This window comes from Echeneis naucrates, chromosome 23 (genome assembly GCF_900963305.1).
Source record: "Echeneis naucrates chromosome 23, fEcheNa1.1, whole genome shotgun sequence".
Lineage (NCBI taxonomy): Eukaryota > Metazoa > Chordata > Actinopteri > Carangiformes > Echeneidae > Echeneis > Echeneis naucrates.
In genome coordinates, this window is record NC_042533.1 from 2,481,225 (window position 1) to 2,503,887 (window position 22,663).

General features: G+C 42.4%; 1 protein-coding gene across 3 annotated transcripts in view; it reads right to left on the reverse strand.

Moving 5' to 3' along the window:
- Positions 1–1,926: 1,926 nt before the first annotated feature.
- The window catches only part of tmcc3 (transmembrane and coiled-coil domain family 3), a 28,031-nt gene continuing 7,294 nt past the window's right edge, over positions 1,927–22,663 (reverse strand). Inside the window, exons 1-5 of one of the 3 annotated variants that reach the window (XM_029495453.1) lie at positions 19,723–19,966; positions 5,074–5,241; positions 4,028–4,809; positions 3,052–3,187; positions 1,927–2,354 (exon numbers count right to left, since the gene is read on the reverse strand). In XM_029495453.1, the coding sequence (XP_029351313.1) occupies positions 2,049–2,354; positions 3,052–3,187; positions 4,028–4,809; positions 5,074–5,241; positions 19,723–19,725 (1,395 nt within the window). In that variant the 5' untranslated portion in view covers positions 19,726–19,966 and the 3' untranslated portion in view covers positions 1,927–2,048. Of the gene's footprint in view, positions 2,355–3,051; positions 3,188–4,027; positions 4,810–5,073; positions 5,242–19,722; positions 19,967–22,663 lie in introns of those variants that run through there. The other 2 variants (XM_029495452.1, XM_029495454.1) reach the window with 2 other exon arrangements.

The window sequence follows — 22,663 nt, forward strand, 5'->3', positions numbered from 1 at the left end:
GGGTTTTAGTGCAGAAGCAGACCTACTTGTCTTGAGTAAGGAAGAAAACATCCTTCAGGCCATGACAGTTAAAATATGACGGTAGGACAGGGTGTGCACGATCTCTGATGAGTCAGTTCACAGCTGAGCCAGAGTCAAGTGTTAAAGACAGGAAACATCATGAGCAATTCAAATATTCAGCAGCAGCAGTCACAGTCTCTTCTGTGGCTTAAAAACAAGTTTCAACAGGTGAGAATCCATTCAAGTCAGAACAGTGTTAACTATAATTCCCACTGGACATGAATGCAGCACAGCATCAAGGGCCTCACAGAGAAGCCAACTTGTTCCTCCTAACCTCACAAAAAGGCATTTCTCTGAAGTCAGATGTGTTGAGAGCAAATCACAGACGAGCTCTGCGTCTCGTCTCCCGTTATAAGTCAGCGCTGCATTGACTGCAGGTCTCAGGTATCCTTCCTCACAGTTTACATGTGAGCTTTGGAACTGAGCAAATCAATTTAACGGACCAAGAGTGTCATTTTGATTTGTTTTGTTTTTTTACTCAAAAGGCTCTGAGAAGCAGCTGTTACCCATAAAAGACATAAAACAGATTTTACATGAGAGGAATGCAGAAATTTCAAGTTAATTTGACAAGAGGCAGTTCATGAGCTCAGGGAGTTTGACATTTTGGGACTCACACTCATATAGCTGAATAGCTTTCTTGCTGACAGGTAAAAACTAAATATTAAAAGGAGCTATTTGTAACTTTTTGCTATCGCTGTGTAGCTTATGTTAGGATTAACTGTTGTTTACTTGACAGCTGCCTACAGCTGTGGTGGTGGGGGACTCCTACAGAAGTTAACATGATAAGCAGATAGCCAACTGTGGGATCTACTCTTGACAAGACTATTAAGTAAACTTTTGTTAATGCTAACTAGGCTAATTAGCATGAGCAAATTTCATAAAAACACCTTTAAAAAAAAAAAAAAAAAATCTACCAGCACCTTTAAAGCTCACAGATTAACATATTTCTTTAGCCTGAGGTAAAATATAATAATAAAAATAGAGCAGTGGGATTTTATGGGAGTTTATGTGCCAAGAATTTACATGAATGATATTGAGCTTCAAAGGTCCAGTTAGGTGTATTTTGTTTACTTGTCGGACCGCTTCCAGTCTTTATGCTAAGCTGGTTTCATATTTCAGATCTGATAGCAGTATCTACCAAAGTGTATTCCCCAAAATGTTGAGCTGCTCCTTTAAGAAACACAGCACAGACACACACAAGCAGACATACAATGCATGGATGCACAGATTTGAACACTCAGACACAAACACAACAAGAATTTAAAACACCACGTATCCCACACCTGAAAACCGTCCTTTTGAATGAGACACCAAGAAGAGAAACGGCACAGAAATACAACATGTAGCGGACACACAATACAAATCAACCTTCAGCTGGATGCGCGTTTGTTGCGTGTGCGCTGGCTGGTGTACAAAGAGGCATACTGTGCAGGTTCAAAACTGATGGACTGACAGACACACACAGAGAGGAGTGAGGTGTAGCTGTAACAGCCGCTCTTCCCTTTAAAGACACCAAATAAAAACCCACTGGTTTATATTTAGACTTCAGTGTTGGTGACAAACAGATGAACCAATAATACAGTTCAGGTCTGATCAAACCCAGATGATTCACCTTGTTTTTGTCTCTAGTGGTTGACTGATACAGCAGCTTCATGCCATGTTCTGTGTTTGCACCTTCAGCGTTTGTTGCAGAAATTTGTCACACGTGTCTTCGGTTGTTTATCAGCTTGATGGCTGGGCTTACTGCGGATCAAGGTGGACCCCATTTAGACATGCAAAGCAAAAAGCCATAAATCAAGTCCACATGAAGCCCAAAATGTCCGGGGAGCTCGGGCTAGTGTAAGGCTACATGTAAACTCCTCCCCAGTGCTTTTGTGTGTGTGTGTGTGTGTGTGTGTGTGTGTGCGCTGCCATGGCGGCACACTTCCTGGAGACTTGAACCCCAAAGTTACAGACAAAGTCTTCTGGTCTTATGTTGTCTTCTTGGATCAGCGCGGGAGTAACAATCGTTCCAAAACACACTGCAAGTGTTCCCAGTTCTTCCACAGCAGCGCTAACAGGGACACGCCCACGCAGGTGAGCGCCAGGTGGAGGCGGCTCCGCAGCAGCGGGGCAGTGAACTTGGCCGCCGTGGAAACGCACACCAGGATCACGGTGACGATGGCCAGCATGATGTTGATGCATTTCCCCAGCAGCACTTTGGCGTCAGCGTTTTCCAGCTGAACCGTCTGCTGCTGCTGCTGCTGCACCAGCTCGAGCTTCGACACACGAGTCTGACACGACTCCAGCACCTCCTGCACACACACACACACACACACACACACACACAATGGTTAAGAGCAGGAAGATGACGGAAATCAGTGAGTAATAGGTGAAGGTCAGTGAAACTAGATTAGATATGAATTGACATATGAATTGGAAATGAACAGCGAGGCATCTCCGTGGCTCTGCTGTGTGTGACGTGCAACCAAATAACGTTTCCAAAATTAATCAATCAATCAAATCCTTTATTTGTCCCTCGAGGGGCAATTTTGTTTCACACCCATTACCTCATACAACTACATCAAATTAAATCACAATTATTACTAGTTGAAACGTAATAATAGCACCCATCAGTATTATACAAACAGCACTTATTGAGATGCTTTTCACCTTAAAGAAACAACAGCCATTCCTTAGGCGAGATAATCACCACAATACTTCAGTTCCACTCAACACAAGCACCATAAGGTTGCAGAAGCATTGAAGAGGCACTTGGTTACAGGTGGATTTTTTCTTTGAATCATTTATTTGCTAACAGCTCATAAGTAATAACTCTGAAATCAGCTAATGTTTGATATTTGTGCTTAGTAAAGAAATGCACCGAGTTCTAATCCTTTAACTACCAGGAATAAACAGACAGTTTAGTCTGGACTCAAGGCTGTGGTGTTTTTATATAAGCAGCTCATTACTGTGTGTCTGTGTACGTAAAACAAGAATAATAATAATCACCTGGATGTCTCTGGCCCTCTCGTACGCCTGATACGCCACTTTCTCCTCAATGCTGGCCAGCTCCTGCTTCAGATTACTGGTCTCATGCTGGTGCAGCTCTGTAAGGTCATTTAATTGGTCCTCTAAGCGCTCATACCTGAAGGCCGAAGCACAGAGAGAGAAACATGAAGAGTAGGTGGAGGCAGAGTGCCAAGGAGAGAGCGAGAAACAATGCATAATTGATTGTGTGGGTGAGTAACAGTACAGCAGTTTATCTACGAGTGCAGCTAAGCTGCTGAAAACATTTGCCCTTGGTTAACTTAGCAACAGTCTGGGGATTTGTGTGGAAGCTCTGACATCTATTTTTAGTCAGCAAAAGCTCACAATAATGCCCCCCACCCTCGCTAAGAAAACTGTCAAAAGCTCTTTAAAGTTCAACAGCTGATGTGCAAACAAAATATTTGCCCAGTTGTGAGCGTTGCTGCAGGGAGGGGGGAGTGGATTAATGTTTGTGCACAGTGAAGCACCTAAAGAGAATTAGAGTACGCAACACAGCTATTGTAATATTTATCAATGCCATAATAAAAATCAGTACAAACTTCATCAGTGAGAAATAATCTGGATGAGCTCTGCTCAGCCTCCTCACGGATGATTCTGCTGGAGGGGTTTTGAGCTTTAAAACACTCTGATGGTGCTCAACTGGATTCAAGCCAGATGAGACATTTGCCCAGGTCATCTTCATCATGCTAGAACATTCTTCTCCTGCCAAACTTCTTGACTTGACTGTTCATTCAGTGAACAAACCTGCATCCATGGAGTCATCTATAAATGTAATGTTGGCACTTTCCCCTCCTCCATGTTTGCCTGAAGAGTTTGAAGCTACTGAGACGTTGCTGGTTGTCAGCTAAATGTCCAGGTACAGGTGTACCCCAACGGACTGGCTGTGTTTGTTCTGTGTGGAGATGACACCGACACAGTCAGGCTGAGTTTCACTCACCTGTATCGTTCTTCCTGCAGCATCTGTGTGATGTAGCTATATTCTCGTTTGAACTGAGCGTTCATCGTCTCTATGTCCTCCGCCAGCTGCCCCTGAGCCTCCCTGATCTCCCGCACCATGTCCAGCACCTCCCCGAGGCGCCCGTTGGAGTCTGATCTCCCAGGACCCCCGGACCCTGCCCCTGAGCCCCCCGCCGGGTTTCCATTAGAGTCAGCGGAGGCCGACGTCCCTGTGGAGCACTCGTCGTCGCTCTGGTACTTGGTCGTCTTGGCCACTGTGGTGGCGCTGCCGCTCAGACCCCGACCCCCGCCCTCCACCTGCAGCCCCGACCCCGTCTCCATGGAGCTCTTGAGGTGGGCGATGTTGTCGGCGCTACCAAACTTGTTCCTGATGAGGTTGGCAAAATCCCTTGACTTGTTGAAGAAGAACGGCGGCGAGAGCGACACACCGGGCCCGATCGTCTTCACTTTGTCCAGCGCCGGGTGCCGCCTGGTGGCGCTGAGATCCCGCAGGCTGCCTTCCTTACTTTGAGTCCCGGACTCCTTGCTGCTGCCATCCTTGTGGCTGTGTTTACCATTGGTCTCACTGTCCTTCATGCGGCGGTGGTACTGCTCCAGCTTCCTCTGCAGCCGGGTGATGGTCTGTGCTGACTTCTGGTTCTTCTTCTCAAACACCTGGCGGATCCGTGAGGCCTGCAGCTTGTCGGCGCTGTTGACCAGTTTAAGATACTCGGCCACATTCTGGTCCCGAGACGCCTGCTCCACCTTAATCTGCTCCGTCACCTGAGGGGACAACGAGATGTTGATGATTAATGAGGCGTGTAACTTTTTGCTTTTATTCACACAAAGTTGTTTTACTTTGTGTTCATTCCTTTGTATGTTTTACTCACTTCGGGCAGAAACTCGTTATATCCTTTATGATCGTTTCATTATGAATCTGTTAAAGGTTCAGATTTCCCACAAAATTAAAAGAAACCATGAAATTTATTGTGAGCTACCAAACTAAACTGCGCTGATGCCTATATCAGTATGCCTATATTGCCCAACCTTGAGGATCTTCTGCTGCAGGCTGTCGATCCCCAGCGCCCCCTTGGTGAAATCCAGCCCCACGCCGTCATTTCCGACACTGTCCACCACGTCCAGGTTGGACTCTGAGCCGCCACGACGGATGGGCACCGGGATGCTGAGTATATTGACATCACCACTACGCTCTGCCTATGGAGACATGGAAAAGAAGAAAGATCTAAGTAATGTCGCAAAAAAAAAAAAAAAAAAAAGATTTAAAATCTAGAGAGAGTTCACATCTTCATGGTTAAATTTAAAATCCAATGTTTTGCCATTTGTTATTACAAACTGTGTTATTGTCCAAATACTTATGGACCCTTGTGGACAAAAGACAGACGCCTGTTCAGCCGCTCAGACTAAACTATGCACCAGAAACCTGCTGCTGATCTGTATCATTTGTTTCTGTAAACCATCTACATAATCCGCAGAGAGGCAAAGAGCTAAAAACTCATCTTGAGGTCTCTTGTGTTTAGACTGGAGGTAAAACAGCAACTGATCAGACAGTAAGTCTGTCCTGAGATGGCACGATGATTTGTTAGTGGAGCGGTGATCCTCCCAGGGCTCCAAACAAACAGCCTTCGGTGCCGAATGTACTAAAAATCCACTCTCTGCATTGACAAAAGCAGATGATTATGTAAGACAACCTAAAATATTAGTATGTGGTAACTCTAGTTGCCACGGCAGCAAAGCACACACAGAAAACACTTCGCTCTAAAACACATACATGTGCAAACTGTTCACATGTCCTGAAGGTAGGTTGTTGTTTTGTTTTTTTTTTTTCTTACACAAGCAGAATAAATGACACTGAGTGCGCCCCGTGGCTTTCAGCTGTGCAGCTCCTCATAGATCCTACAGACCACCACCTCTGGCACCGAACAACGATCCCACAACATCTACCTCTTCATTCATTCCGTGTTCCGAAACAAACTATTTCTCACTTTGGTGAACACCGTCAGGACGTCACACATCCATCGGCCCAACCGGGAGGAGGAATGCAGCCTGAACTAAATCTGCGGTGTAAATAATGATTCAGTCAACATTATTGAGTCTCTGTTGTCTGCAGCTTCACTGATGGAGGATCAACTCATTTAAAATCATGGTCAAATAAATACTGTATGACACTTTTTGGCTGCTGGGCACAACGTTCATGCTCCTTTAGCTTTGGATGAGGTTGGAGAATAATTTATAGCTTCAAGGATAACGCCATTAACCCCTTCAGGAAGTCAACTTTCATTAGCACATGCACTATATCTGGATCAGGGCTTACAAGGGTTTTATAGCAGGGCTAACAACAACAACAACAACAACAACAACAAAAACAACAACAATAACAATAATAATAATAATAATAATTATATTTTTTTTAATTGTAAAAAGTGTTAAAGACACCCAAGGACAAAAAAAAAAAAACTAATACAACTTGGAGAAACAAAGACTGAACCCAGGCAAGAGAAAATAATATATAAAAGTCAAATCCCTTTAATAAATATTTTTATTTTTTAATCATTAACTGCATGTCAATATAAAAAGGACGTGACAGTAATAATTTATAAATTGGTGGTGCTCTCCTGTCTGAACATTAGGTGGGTGGTGAGAAGTCAATGAGAACAATACTCAGCAGGTAATTTAATGATCAGGGTTGGTAAAGTCATAATCCGTTGCAGCCTAATGATGATCCGGCTGTGAGCCCACTGCACTTAACAGAGTAAAGCACTTCACCTTCCTGTTGCTGTGCACGCTAACTCTCCATTTCCAGACTCCTGAATTTCTGAGTCATTCGATTTCACCGATTTGTGTGTGTAGATGTGTGCCTGTGAGTATGGGACATGAGGGAGGAAGTGGGGAATTATTAACATGTCAACACACACGAGGGACCATATGGCAGCTTTAAAGGGGCAGATACGCGGTCACTCCTGTGACCCCGGTCTGCACCGAGGTCATTTAAATGATCATACAGATGGGTGGACACATTGGGAAATTCAAAAGGGTTCAGGATATGACTCAATTCTTCTCTGGGAGATAAATAATGTATGAATGTGAATGCGGAATGAGTTTGTATTAAAACACGTGAACCAGTCGTACTCCTCGGAGGCAACGACCACAACCATTCGATTTTTTTTTTCCACAGCCAACAAGTGAGAAGGATAAAGTCCAACATGCTTTGTCAGTTAGTTTGCATAACCTCTGCAACTTCCTGAGTTCATATCTGGCCTGGGAACATTGGCTCATACAAATATATATACTTTCAAAGATGTCACGTGCGCTGCTGCTTTCTAGTTTGTTTAGCATTTTTCATGGAAGACTGGTTTTCTGCACACCCGTAAAACCATTTACCATCACACACAACCTTTGTGTAAGTCATGACTGTAACGACTAAATATTAACAGGGGGTGACAATCATCAGTTCAAGGCCTGAACTTCAGTAAATAAAAGCAAACAAAAGTAGTAAAATGTCTTGTGCTGTCTTTGTTGGTGTGATTTGCATTAGTTCCTCGTACTCAAATCGTAAGATTAGAGAGTGCGGAGAAAGTGCAGTGTGCACTGTGATACTCAAACTCCACTGAGCAGCTCATTGAAGGAGCTGGGACTCAGGACCATGCCATGGGGAGTTGACGGCAACTCGAGCCAGAGGTAGCAACAAGTCAGAAATGTGACATCCTCAGAGCAATAAAAAACACAAAAACAACACGGAGGGGTGAGACACAATAATTTGTCAAAAAACAATCAGCAGCTGTCCCTGAATGACAAAGAGCAAACCCTGTGTCAGTTAAATGCACATAACACAAAAAGATTATTTGTCACAGTGTACATTTACAAAGGAAGCTGGTGAAGGCAGCGCACAACAACATTAGATTTTCCTACATTAGTTGTCTCTTACTGAGCATGTAGACAAACACACTGTGTAAACCAGCAGTCTGGATTAACTCTGAATTAAACTGGTGTGTTTGAGTGTTGGCAAGTAATGAGATTGGGAGATCAAGAGATTTAGAGGAGATGTTTAAAACGGTGTGTTTAAGCCAATCACAAGAGCCAAGTTCACTATAATGACCTCAGAGACCATAATGCTGCCAGAGTGACTGTACATGCTCCCTTTGTGCATGATACAGTAATTATCATATTATACAGAGATTAATAGGAGTTACAAATCAAAAATTGTGGTTGTATTTGGTTGTATTCCTCTGAAGACCAGAAATGTTCGCACCAGATGAAAAGGAAATCCATACAATTGTTGCTGAGAGTAATCAGCCTGGACCAAAGCTCAAGAAAACGATGTCCCCAGAGCCGTGCTGCTAACTTGGCTAAAAACAGAGGCTTATTTTAGGGTTTCCTGTTGCCTTCCCTTTGGCAGTTGCCCATGTTTTGTTGCAATACGAAACACACAGAAGCTCTTCAGGCGATGAGATGTGCTCAGGCACAAGTTGGATACACTACTCAAGTTTTCAAAGGCTTAATCCAGCTAAACCTTTCATGTTTGCCAAGGCTACTCTCTTCCAGTGGGCTTGAAAATAACACAGATGAGTAGCCCTGGTAATTTATGACTGTACTTCCTGAGGGCTCCAGAGAAAGCTCCAACACCACGCTTAATACATCAAGATGCCACAGAATTGGGTCCATGTTACACAAGCAGCTGCACCTGCAAATCAAAGACATTCGACCTGCTCAGAAAACAGCAGGGGAGCAGGTTGTGTAGGCTGAAGACTAAAACCTGTTCTGCAACATGTCCTACACAACTGGCCACAAAATGGTGTTTTTGCGGCATGACTAATGAATGACACAATCTCATACTGGATCTGTCACAACAAAATGCATCATTAAGATTACACTGTGCTTTATGCAGGCCATTATGCACTAAGTTGTATAATTTTCACATTATCTTCACAAGATCTTAACAGGAATGAAGCTGCAGAGCCGCTAAATTCTATCCTCATTCGTCTTCTCTCTCCTCTGCTGTGACTTGAGGCCTCATGACTTCTTTTATCTGCAAAGTAAACTTCTGTTATCTTTGCAGTTAATTTCAGTGGACCTCCTCAAACAATTCAGCAGGGAAACTCCCCAAGGTCTAGAATTAAGGGAAAATGTCCACGACATCAGCCTCCACGAGTACGGAGATAGAAAAGAAATTTCTCTATAGAAAAAAAAAAAAAAGGGCAGTTTAAGGTGAAATGAGATATTCAGTTCAGAAAAATGAGTCTGTGCAGCCTTCTGCCTGGAAGGGGCTCATCCGTGACTCTGTGACCAGAGACAGGAGCCTCCTGGGGGGAAAGAGGAGTGAGCAGATAGGCACACCTTCCCATGGGGCTCTACGAGTTCAACGGAGAGTCACACACAGAATAAATGAAAATGAAAACAGTCACAGAGCAGATGGAGAAAAAAAAAAAAAACAAAAAACAGCAAAAACCAAAAAACACTGTTCAGCACTGAAATTTAACGCACAAACATAATTCACTCCACTGAACTGAATTTTAGGTGTGAGCTGAATTGTTAAGGCTGCAGGATCCAAAATCTCAATATGATTTCATTTTTACATTTTAATGTAACGTAATGATTTTTTTTTGTTTGTTTTTGTCTTTTACCAAACAAGCAGCCTTAGATTCTGCACACATTTGCCAGTAGGATTAAAAAATGTTATCAGAAAAAACATCTAATATCGTGACCAAGGTTACTCCTTATAGCTATTTTTAATACATTTTATTTATTTACATGGCACTTTTCAGGTCATCAACTAATCAGCCAACTGTTTTCTTAATGACTTTATTAATTATTCAGTCGTTAAAATGTCATAAAACTGTAAAGTTGCCCATGACAAGTTTCTAAAACTTGCTAATTCCGACTAACACACCCGAAGATATGAAGTTTTACAAGTGCAGAAGAGTAAAGACATAAAAGCCGCACACTGTCCGTGAAAAGTATGCAACTTTGCCTTTGTTTTACCTTCAGAAACACTCACACACACACACACACACACACACACACACACACACACACACACACACACACACACACACACACACACACACACACACACACACACACACACACACACACACACACACACACACACACACACACACACACACACACACACACACACACACACACACACACACTAAAGCCAAACCCAGGGTAGAGCTGAGAGGAAGTAAACAAGCGTGCCTGAATTTGTATCGCCGCACTGACTGAAAACCAATTTCAAGTCCAAACAGGCCACTTTCTGCACACACCCACACCCATACTGAGGTCGGGGCAGAACAGGGCATGTCCTCATTACCCAGAGCCAAAGTGTGAGATATGCTCCATGGTCTAAAAGGTGATCGGGCTGTTCTTCAATCTGAGCTGAGTTGCCAAGTGTTATAGATTCTTCATCCCTCATTAATCTTCATCACCTCCTTTTGGGTCGATATATTTATTTACACTGAGCTCAACCTTCATTGATTTCACTTAAACTGTGACGCCAGCCACAAGGCTCAGTCCTGCTTCTACCATTTAATTTAATTTAATTCAAGGACACTTACATCAAGTCAGATTGACATTTTGTTTGATTTCAACTACACCTGCTTTGACATCAGTAGGAAATCAGATGCAGATGATTTTTTGGCACACGTGCAATGAATTCAACCAGAAATCTGACTGAGATCCTGATGGACTTAAATATCTTCTTTAGCTGAAATAAATAAGAAATAAAAGTTACAGTTGCAAGGAAATTGTAGAGACTTAAACAAACATTTTATTTTTTGTGCAGCTATTTAACGATTTTGTGGGTTTCTGTTTTCACGATCTGCAGCGCCACGACAGACAGATGCCATGGTGTGCCACGTTTGTTTATCCTCAACGCGACTTCTGAGCAGAGGCAGTGTTAAATGTTAACTGACTGGAAGCATCCAAACTTTATTGAATTTTCCTCAGAGCTGCAGACCTCGTGCAACATGCACAGTATGTGATAACATCTAAAAAGCAGCCCAATTTTCTAGCAGAGCTCTGTTGTGTGTCCGACTGACATGCAGCAAGAGTATGAAAGTATCAGTGCTGCAGTGACATGGCCAAGGAACCCCCCCCACCCTCATTAACAAACCACAGATGGAAGGAAGAGGGAGGAAGGCAGGTTTGACTCCTCATCTGCTCATTTTCTCCCCTTTAAAGTCCCAGCGAATTTAAACCCATCATTTAAGATACTCCCTCAGGGAAGATTGTGGGGGAGACTTCTGCAGAAAATGTTGAAGGGATATATTTTAGTCAGGACTAAAAGCTAAATTGTACTTGATTTCCAGGTATATGGAGTGAAAATGGAAGGTACTTCAAGGCTAAAAGAATAGACTGGAATACACAAGTGATGCTGGCAGCCCTGTAAAGACTGTGATTTGAGCTAAATAATATTAACAAGCCCACATTAGTGCATCCATTTCAACATTTCTACACGTTGAAACAAAGCTGAGTGTAAAAGGCAGAAATTTGAATTAAAGATCTTATTAAAGTTTTTCTTTTGCCTGAGGGGAAGATTTGGCAAATCAATAAAACCAAATTCAACAAAGTGGAACAGAAAGAGACTTGGTGAATAAATCTCACACAAAGCTCGTGCTTTAAATGTTTGCAGAAGAAAAAACTGCAGCAGAATCAGGTTGAAAGGATGAAATTTGATTCTAATCCATCAAGAAGAGATATTCTACCAGATATGTGAAATCTCAGTCATTAACTCATCATCTGGGCACCATTAACAGCCATCTTTCAAGATAATCCTATATCTTTCAGGCTATTTTGACCAAAGTCCAGGACCACTAGTGCAGTTAAAATCTGTGGTTAACTTTGCTGCCTCCTAATGCAAAGAGGCTGTGGTGATTTACTCTCCCAGCAAAGTCAACAACAGTCTTTCATCACAGAAATGATCTCATTTTAAGCGTCAAGATGAAACTATGGTTTGTTTTGGACTCAAATTGGATGGTGCTTAAATGCAGTGTGCAGCCGCCAATCTTTCTGGTAATCTGATCTTACACATTTGCTGCTATTAGACTAATGTCTCCATTTGAATAATGCTAATGATGTTTGATGATTAAGAGCTAAATTTAGAGAAATGTTTTATATGGAGTTGACATTTAACATGATTTACTCATTCAATCATTCATCTTTAACTGCCTACCCGTTTCTGGGTCGTGGGTAACACAATTCAATGCATCATTTAAACTCTGCACATACTTGTTGTGTGTCAAGCCTACAGAAGCAGCTACTTCTTGTGCTCGCTGAGCGAATAAAGAAAGAAAAGAGCAACCCTAAAAATGTGATGTACACTGGAGGAGATTTCATCACTACATGACTCTGTTAAGAGCAGCAAAGAGAAACTAGGTAATACCGCAAATCAATAAGAGCACAGTGAGGAGAGAGAGTTGTGGATGGGCATCGAGTTACAAATCAATGAACTGTTGAAAATCTATTAACTAACTGGGGGAGTTCAGCAAACGACAATAATTTTTGTAGTGCAGTTTAAGCATTTACAGAAAGAACAACGTGCACAAAGCTGTGAAACTCGGCACATCATGTACGACTGAGAATAGCTCTGCATAAACTGAGCCATGTGTAGAGTTTGTGTGTGACCTCCTTTACACACCCACATGCAGTTTGGGACTTGGTGGAGAAAAAAGAAAAAGAAAAAAGAAAACAGTTGTAATCCCCCCCCTCTTCTCTCTCCTCTCATTTTGTAATCTGAGATTTAAATCTGAGGGTCAGGGTTAGAGATTATCCAGCAGCCGCCCGTCGCAAGCGGTCTAAATGCTCCGGAGGAAAGAAAGCGGGGCGAGGATCCAGATGTGTGATGCTGGGAAAAGACGGAAATAGTAAAAAACCCAGAAAGAGAGTGTTAAGAACAGAAGAGATTAAGACAGGAGGTGGCAGATAGACGAGGACAGTGAGAAAGAGAGAACATACCACCGGCTATAACAAGTCCAGGTCAGTGTTTGAACGTCACAGATGGCTCATGGGAAGATTAGATCTTCAAAAACAAAGCACTCAAACAAGTTAAGGTCAGAGCTCATATTGTGGCCTTTAGGGGCCATCTTTGTTTTTCCTCAGTGTAAAGGCAGCATCTCTAAAACATCCACAAAGCGGCCTCATTTATTCACACACCGCACGAATTGATGAAGTCAAATACTTTTATGATCTTTTTAGTTTAATTATTTGGGCTGTTAAATACAAAAATGAAGTATTTAGTTTACAACCTTCCCCACTCATTACTTTTTATCTTAATGACAACATTTCACAGTCTGACTTTTTTCTTTTACTTCTTCCTGAAGCCAACCATCAGTGTCAGAGTAAAGGAATAAACGCAGCCGTTTGAATGCCGTTAAATATCACATTCTAGTTATTGAATGATGAATGAATGAATGAATGTAATTGAGTGTTATCATGAACCCTAACACTGAACACTGAACACTGAAAATAATGTTTTTGAAATTTCACAGCTTGAAAACTAACTTTTGAAAATGTCACTGGTGGAAATTCAGAAACATGGATTCAGAGAGATGATTTTCAAAAAAAAAAATATTCAAGCAGTGTTTAAATTTCAACATTAAGGATTTAGCAGTCATCAAATGTCACAATTAGGTATTTGGTTGCTCAGACTAATGGCGTCATCATTTGCCTCTATACAAAAACAAGCATGATGCTTTTTGACCCTCCCAATGTTCAGGAGTATTGTCAGGAAAATGATACTTAAAGCTCCTTAAGTCCAATAACATCCAGCTTGTGGATGAGTGGAAAAACATCTCAACAATACAGTTCAGTAAGTTTCAAATCCCATGACCTGAAAGAACTTCTTTCTGCCCGGAGGACGTTACTGAGCCTCACACCCGACACCAAACATACAGCACAGCACATCAACTTAAGGTTACTTTCTCTATTTCTCAACCTTTCCAGTCTTAAACTGGCTGTAATCTTGAATTTTTCTTTGAATAGTTTTATAGAAGAGCTCATTCAACTTTATGGTCATTTTGGAGGCTGTAGCTCCTGGTATTGTGTTACACTGAGATATGCTTCTAATATTATACCACCCCCGTTATTAGTAACACCTCTCAGTGCTTCAAAAAAGACAAAAACAAAAACATAATCCCCAAAACACTCATAAAGATGAGCAAACGGAATCAATACATTATAAAGCAGATTGAGGCTATATTAGACATATATCTAATAAAATCAGCTCCAGTGGTAAACAGTTATGACAGAGTCTAGACAGCACATCTCCAACCCCCACATGAACAAAAAGTTTAAGTGCAGAACTGAGAGGCTTTGTGAGCTGAAAGAAGCAAACAGCCACCTCTGTGATGCAAAGTGCTTTGACTGTCGAGATAGTGGATGATGACGCATGCAGTCATTTTGGATAATGTTGTTTTGTTTTTTTCACGCCACTTTACAGTTCAGTGGTGACAGTGAATGTTAAGAGTGGCTTCTAGACAGGTTTTACAAATGTGATGGCAAGAATGACTGAAAGAAACTGAAAAACCTTCATTTTGCAGCCCAGCCAGCAGCATCGCCACTCGCTGGGATGATGAAGATGGAGCCACTGCCAACTCAAAATGATCAACAGGGACAACTCTGATGAGTCACTGTGCTACAGTGAAAAGAAATCATTGAAATCTGTTAAACTGGGTTGGATTGTGTTGTATGGAGCATATTACATGGAGAAGGTGAGTGGTGGACCACAAAAATCTGGTTACATAACGTACAACTGTTGGTATATGGCTGGAAATGTATTATATAGAAAACGTGGATACGCAGACCAACAACAGAGACAACTATATAAGAAATATAAGAGGGAGATGAGTTCAGATACATTCAACACCTCCATGATTCAGAACACAACACTGCTCTGCTTTTAGAAAAAGCAAACGCACACTGGCACACTAACCTAAGTGCTGTATTTGTCTTTCAACGTCCAACCAGGTACAAAAATAGCCCTATAAATTACATAACAGTGACCGGCATGTGTGTGTGTGTGTGTTTCGGACAGGGGCTCTTTAAAAATCGGGCCATATTGAAATATCAACGGCTCCAATATTTTCATTATATTCTTTGTATCAGTCCAGAGTAAAATCAGCTCAGCTGTAGACTTCCCTCCATTTGGGATTTGGACCAAACAGGCTTCAATATATCAAGTCAAGCTTTAGACGAGTGAATAACTGCATCAAAAGGTTTCAAAATAAAATGCTAGATACGTTGAACTACATTGAAGCAGCGAGCCAAAAAACACACACCCCTCCTCGGCAGAGTTTAACAATTGGCAATGAATCAGCTTTATATGCAAAATGACTGGGGGAAAAAAGCTTTGTGTGTGTGTGTGTGTGTTAACACAACACAGGATCTCTTTGGCGGGCAGAGTATTTGTGCGTTTGTTAATCCGCACTGTGTTACTCACACACCCGGCATCACTGCTGGTGTGGCTATTCACTGTCATCTTAGCCCACTCAATCCCAAATGCAGCGAGAGGGGGGCCACAGTGAGGGAGGGGGTGAACCTATGGACCTACATGTGAAACACCTGGATCGTTGACGTTTCACCTCTCTTTACACACCACCGCTTCCTCCTCTCTGGCTCACAGGTCAGCTGCTTTTACTAAATTAAAGCCTCATTTATTCTGGGATGCAACACAAAGAGGTGAGGGCCGGGGGAACAGATTCCATCGGTTGCTGTGACAACAGACGCGGCCGAGCAGCGCCGGGCTCGCGCCTCGCCATAATGACCAGTGAGGTGAGGCGAGGGAGCCCGACCCACAGTCAGCTCACATTCAGCAGCATTCACTCCTCCCAGTTCGTTCCCTCTCAATGGCAGAACAATGGCCACGGCTCAGCTCATCACTGTGATTTGTGGTACTGATGGCGGACTGTCAGTTTGTGTGTGTGTGTGTGTGTGTGTGCGCGTACTGGCCATAAAACTAAGCCCACTGCAGAAACTGTTTCCTGCAGCCCACAGGCACACAACTCAAAAACAATCTCTGACCTGCTGCATGACATCAACTGTTGTGTTACTGGGGAGAATCCATTAACTCCCAAGGTTGCAAACACATTATACAACTTTTAAGATCCACTTCTGCTCCATCTGTGCCATCTCTTTCTCATCATTTAATTAAAAACAACTACAGATTTGTGTGTCTCCAGTGTCTCAAATCGTCTGCTTCATGTCATTCTAAAAGAACTCGGCACCATTAAAAAAAATTGACGACAAGTTATTGCTCCCCCGAGGAAAAGTCCACGGACTGATCAATTAGAAGCATTGTGAGGAATCAAAAACATTTTTATTTAAAAGTGAACCAGTTATATATGAGCAAAGAGAGGAAATGGTCAATGAGAGCTAAAACCTGGCATGAAATGAATAATAATAAAATGTGTCACGATAAATTCACTATCTTTAGTTTGTGTTTTTGTCTGACAGGACAAACCATTTACTGATTAATTTAAATAACTGGGCATGTCAAAGAGATGCAGCCATTTATTCCTAATTAATTCTTCATAGAAACACAGACATAGGATAGCTGTGACTGAAATTATTACCATTCAAAAGTGCGAAAAGAGAAATATTTCACTGACTATCTGACAAACAAACCAATCCAAGTTTTACATCATGTAGAAATAAATATTCTTGCAGAGACACACGTTACGTTAGCTTCACTTGGGTTTCTATGGATGATGCGTGTTCACTCAGCCAAAGCAAAACACCAAACCTTATCTTGATGTGACTGATGCCAGACAAACAACATGTCTGTAAAACAAATTCCAGTTAAGGTGGCTGAAGAAGACAATCTCTTTTCTGATGTGAGTCTGAGGTATAAAATCTTAGAGAAACATGCTGCTGCCCAGCGGGAATACTGTGGGGGAACTCAAAGACGGAAACACAACTCCATCCCTTTCCTTTGGATCAAAGACACACAAACATGCACACAAAACACCAGTGTGTTGTTATCCTCTTTGAAAGAGATCTAATGATTCCAAGAAAAGCGCCTTCTCTGTACATTAATGACGCAGCACCACCCACATGGGGACAAACACACACAGAGTGGTTTGACCTTCAGTAAGCATCCATATTGATATTTCAAGAGTCAACAAAAGCCAGCAAAAGCCCTTCTACCTGGCTAAACTTATCCATTTCCTCTCTCCATCACAGCTGAACGCCTGCCCACTCTTGACACGGACAAATCTCCACAGGTGCTGATGCAGCTCTCATTAGCGACCACAAACCGTCAAACTTAAGGATCCTGATGAAATGCCAAATCTTTTAGCGTGCATTATGTATGACAGGCAAAGAGATGAGATCAGGAGATAGCACTGTTGTGTTACATGTAGGTCTGAAAACACACACACACTAAAAAAAGACCAAGAAGCATCAGAACAGAAATGGGTCGTGTTAATAAACTACATCTTTAAGGTGTTATTTGATGCATTTATGGGCTTTATAAATATCTGCAAAACAACTTTTCAGAAATTGATTAAATGCAAATGCAGACATCAGCATTTCCATAGGTGCAAAATCATAGTTATCATTCAGACAAAGAGAAAGTTGCAAAGTTAAACATAATATACGTTACATACATATTTAAGCTTTAAAAAATTACGACAAGCTAAATATTTTCCAAGTCATTTTCTCTGACTCGACTGATCAGTGGAGGGAATAAATCAAATCACACTGTCCAACCTGCATGGAGACTAATATCCAGACCCTCCAGCTCCTCGCTGGCACTGAGACTGTATCCCTCCACAACAGCTCCCACTGAAGTACCTTTGGCCCGGGTATGACTGCGAAGACAGCCTAATCACAGAGGACCTGAGCAGCTAATAAAAGCCTTGTGAGTTTAAAAATGCCCCTGGGTGTTATCTAGTGTACCTGGGTGTACTGATGCCTGACAGACAGCAGGACAGCACACCACAGATACATGTTCACAGTTGAATATGTGGGAGTCAGCTGGCAACAAAAATAAAATCCTCTTCCCAGCTCTCAAAGGACTGGAGATGCCCAAGTGGGTCTTTTTACTATCGCATTCAAGTCAGGTTTAAAGCTGAGGAAAGATAACTACGGCAATAAAACAATTTTAAGAAAGCTTTCACAAGATCTCAAGATTTGAGAATTGCATGGCAACACAGAATCCAGTGCACCTCGTATCCACGTGGGCTCGGTCATACAGCAGCCTGGACGTCTGTGTGTTTGTTCTGCACGGGGCTTCGCAGCCGTATGTAACTGGGTCAGAGAAGAGTCTGTTGCTCTGCCATAACACGTCATGTTATCCAGCCTTTGGGAGGAATAACATTGCGGCACAAGCAAGTTACCGCTGCATGTGTGGCGCTTGTGCAAAACAAAACAGGATGACAGAGAGCGGAGGGTTACTTGCCCTCTCGCAATAACTACCTTTGGTGGAAATCCTCCTCCACGTGACAGCAGAAAGAAAACATCTGAATCTCAACCTGTAATCAAAGCATCGCTCTCGAAAGGCTAGACAAACCTGCTCCACCACTGACTTCGCCTCAGGGTTGCTATACTGTTCACCAATTTGTGCCATTACGAGTAAACCAAAGACACAAAATGTTTTGACAACTTCGCTGACTGGTAGAGAACCGCCGAATTCCTCAAATAAAACATCTGTCAATTCAACGGTGAACGCAGGTACAGCAGTGCAACATGATATTAGAGGCTTCAGAACTTCGACCACGATTTGGTGAATTAAAAAAAAAAAAAAAAAAAAAAACATAGCTAAAGGCCAAGTTAGTTTTAAGACCTGAGTATCAGATTCATGCCGAGATGTAAGCATGCTTGGGGTTGCCTGTATAAAAGTGTTACGCCAACTTCACTGGTCAGAACATTGATATCCAGCAAACTCCATCAATTTAATGCTGCCTCACCTGCAACTTGATGTAAAAGGCTTCAGAGCTGGAGGACTCTTCCCTTACCACAACAGCATGAGAAGAAATTATTACTGAAAACAACAACGGATATGAGGGAAAAGGATGACTGGCTGAGATGTCGACAGGCCGTCCTGAAGGCTGATTGGGACTAAACAGGGAAAGCGTTTTGCCAAATTCACAAGTGAGAACGTGAGAATCTGCAAGAAGCTCATCTCCACCAAAGCCCATTAGAAAATCTGTCAGTTTTAACGCAGTGCAACATGATATAAGATGCTTCCCACACTTTCCCATCAGTCTCTTTTTATAGGCCATGATTGTGGGTGCAGAAAAATACATCTACGTCTGAATATAAGAAATAACTGGGAAAAATAGAGAAACATGGCAAGAATCATATCTATGTCTGAATATAAGGAATAACTGGAAGTGAGTGAGGGAGTAATTCTATTAGTAAAAACACATTTTGTCACAGTGAAATAATAAATAATTTAAGCTATTTTATTTTTATTATTTAAAGGAATGTGCCAACGTGTCTGACAGATGTTTGCAGTTACACAAAAAGACGTTTTAAATTTATTATAAAAAGGGGCTTTAAGTCTGTTTGTTTGTTTATTAAAGTGAACAATTTAACACCTTTTTTTTTTTTTTTTTTGTCTGGACGTTTGATTTAAAAACCGACGAAACGTTGGTTCGGTTCCGGTTCGCTAACGTTAGCTAACTTCGGTTAAAGTGTGTTTTGTCGTAAAGAAATGAATGAATGTTTATTTACCATTTTCGCGGATTCTGACTTCTGCTGAACTTTTCTCCGCAGCAGCCGGACGAGCTCCGGTCACAACCGCCGGGGCGGACTCCGGATCGTTCCGCCGTCCTCAGGCGGAGACTTCACCGCCGTCCGTCGACATCACGGCCCCCCCTTCCCCCCGTCCTGAACACCGAACCGAACCGAGCCGAGCCGAGCCGAGCCACCGACCGACAGACCGACCCACCGGCTGCGGTTCGGTCCGCTCCCTGAGTCCACCCCGCCGGTGTGGTCCTCTTAAAGCCCGGAGACGTTCGCCTCGACCCCGCCCACCGGGCTGCACGAGGGGGAGGAGCCGAGGCGGATATCGAACACACCCACTTTAATGAATGAACGAAAACTGCTGTTTTTGTCTCAATAATTATCGCTGTCACTGCTCCTTTCCTTTTGTGTGAGCATCAGGCTCTCTACAGCTCTAAGTTTTACTTCTGCTCCTGAAGTTGTGGTTTCTTTCCTCTCTGTCTCAGCCCCACCGGTCGAGGCAGATGGCCGCTGCTTTTCTTTGCCACCAAGAGTTTCCTCATCTGTTTGGTTGCTTTATGTGATTCTATATAGAGTTTGGTCTTCACCTGCTTTATATGTGAACTGCCTTTGTTATGATTTGGTGCTGTATGAATAAAATTTGATTTAATTCAAATGCACAGCAGAAAGTTAGTAAATGTTTGGAAACTATTCCTATCCTTTGCGAAGCTGACAGCTGTGTTTATCATTATTATTTCTGTGATCATTATCAATAGAATTGTTTTCGTTGCATCTGCTCCATGTTCTGTTTCATTTTGTTTTATTTACTAATGTCACACTTTGATTTTTGCTGTTATGACGTTTATTCTAAAAATGTTGAACACATGTTTGACATGAAAACAGAGGTGTGAAATAACAGTAATTTCCTCCGATATGTGCTGAAGCAGAAGTGTAAGACAAATTGTAAACAAATTGTAAGTTGTGTTATTAACTACTGCATGAAGTGGTTGTTTGTCGACGATGATCATTAGTTTTCAGTGGCTGTTTTAAAGCTTTATAATCATCCTCTGACATTCTGAGCTCGATGTTTACATTTAAATAAAACACAGCTAGATAACTGACCGTAAAGGATATAGGCAGACATGACACAGGCCATATATCAAGTGAAAAGATAAATTACCCCACAAAGGTCTGGGGACTGAGTCATGAATGATTTAAAGGCACAGCAGACCTGCTCTGGTCCTCCTGATAATAAAAACTAATTAGAATCACGAGTGGCCCGGTCATATGATCCAGGCCTCGGGATGCAGTTCAGTGTGCCGGTGCACAATAAGGGTTCATGCTCACGATGCAAGTACTGCAACCATCTTATAAAAACACACCAAACCACTCAGAGAGGTCTTATCTCTCTCACTTTCTTCTATCTCAAACATACATTGAGGTGAAGCCCAGTTTACGGGGCTGGAGTGAGATAAGTGTGTGTACTGGCAAGTCGGACAGCCCCGAAGCTCAGTGATTCAGTCTGCCAGGAAAAGAGGAGAAGAAAGGAAAAAAGAGCACCTGGCACCGACTCTGCCTCCAGGACAATATCTCCCTCTGACCCAGGGTGAATGTGCTGTGTGCATGTTTCAAAAGATCACTGCACTGCTCCTGGGGGCAGATCCACAACCAATCTCCCTGTTATGATCAATCCAAATAACCTCACACACTTCCAGTCCATTTCCCCCGAGCATTGATTAATAAAAGCACAAAGCTCATATATGGGAAAGAGAAATAGCAGGCGAGGAGTTAAATGTGACATTTAATTAGGCCTGGATTGGTATTCTCTTTGCACTTTAGCATTGATTTGGTTCAGAGAACCGAATGGCTGTGGGCCGACACACACACATCCACAAAAAAACTTCAGCCTTATGTAAATGCCACTCTCTAATGGGTTTTGGAGCACGAGATGACGTGTGAAGCTGTACAAGTGGAAACAGACAGCGAACAGCTTTTGACGCGCTTCAAGAAAATCTGTCCAAACTCTTCATCTAAATGCAGGAAGTGAGACACAGAGCAGCATTTTGAACATGCCTGAGTGTCAAGGTGTGCACAGAGGAGTTAAGCATTCCTGTGTAAATATTTGGAAAACTCACGCAGTTAATGATAAGTTGCCATTGTTCCCTTTCCCCCCTGGCAATGTTTGTGTTCTTGATGAACTTCCCGCCCCCACTTCCCGTCTCCATCTCAGTCGTGACGTCTCTATAATCCCAGAGACTTCCGGAGTACTGACAGTGGTCCGTAAATGTGAGGTGGGGCGCTGGAGGGATCAGGACGTTCTGATGAGGGGCGCTACGGAGTGATGGGCAAGGGGATTGTGGAATGTTTAGGAGGAAAACGTTCTGCATGGGAGTCGGGAATGTCTTGATTTGAGATGGATCAGGACGTTCCAGTCGGAGTCTCCAGTGGATGGGAGCTGTTGGGGCTGCAGGATATTTTACAGCTTCAAGTGGTTTCTACTAAAGCTGTTCAGATATTTAACATGAAGGGGTCACTCATCGTGATGAAGCCTCTAAGAAACTAACAATTTCTCCATTCTGCAGCTCACTCTTTAGATTGTTCCCTCTTACTCCCATTGTGCAAACACAATGTGTGCACGAATAAATATTCATATATTGGTTCATTTTGAAGCTGTCGGTGTGATCTTTTTTAAAGATTCGAATATTTTCCAATATCATTTGAATAAACACCGTGTTGTATTGAAGATTTTAAACTAGAGACTGAGATATTCCCTCCGCTTTTACTATTTGATGCGTGTAAACACCTTCAGTGTGAACGTTTGTTATTTCCATGCCTGTAAAATTGACGTTAATCCAACAACTCTCTGCGTTCGACAGAAAGTCAAACTGAGATCTAAGGTTTTAATCCGGCCCTGTTCATTTCTGTGGGCCAAACAGGAAGTCAAACTCTG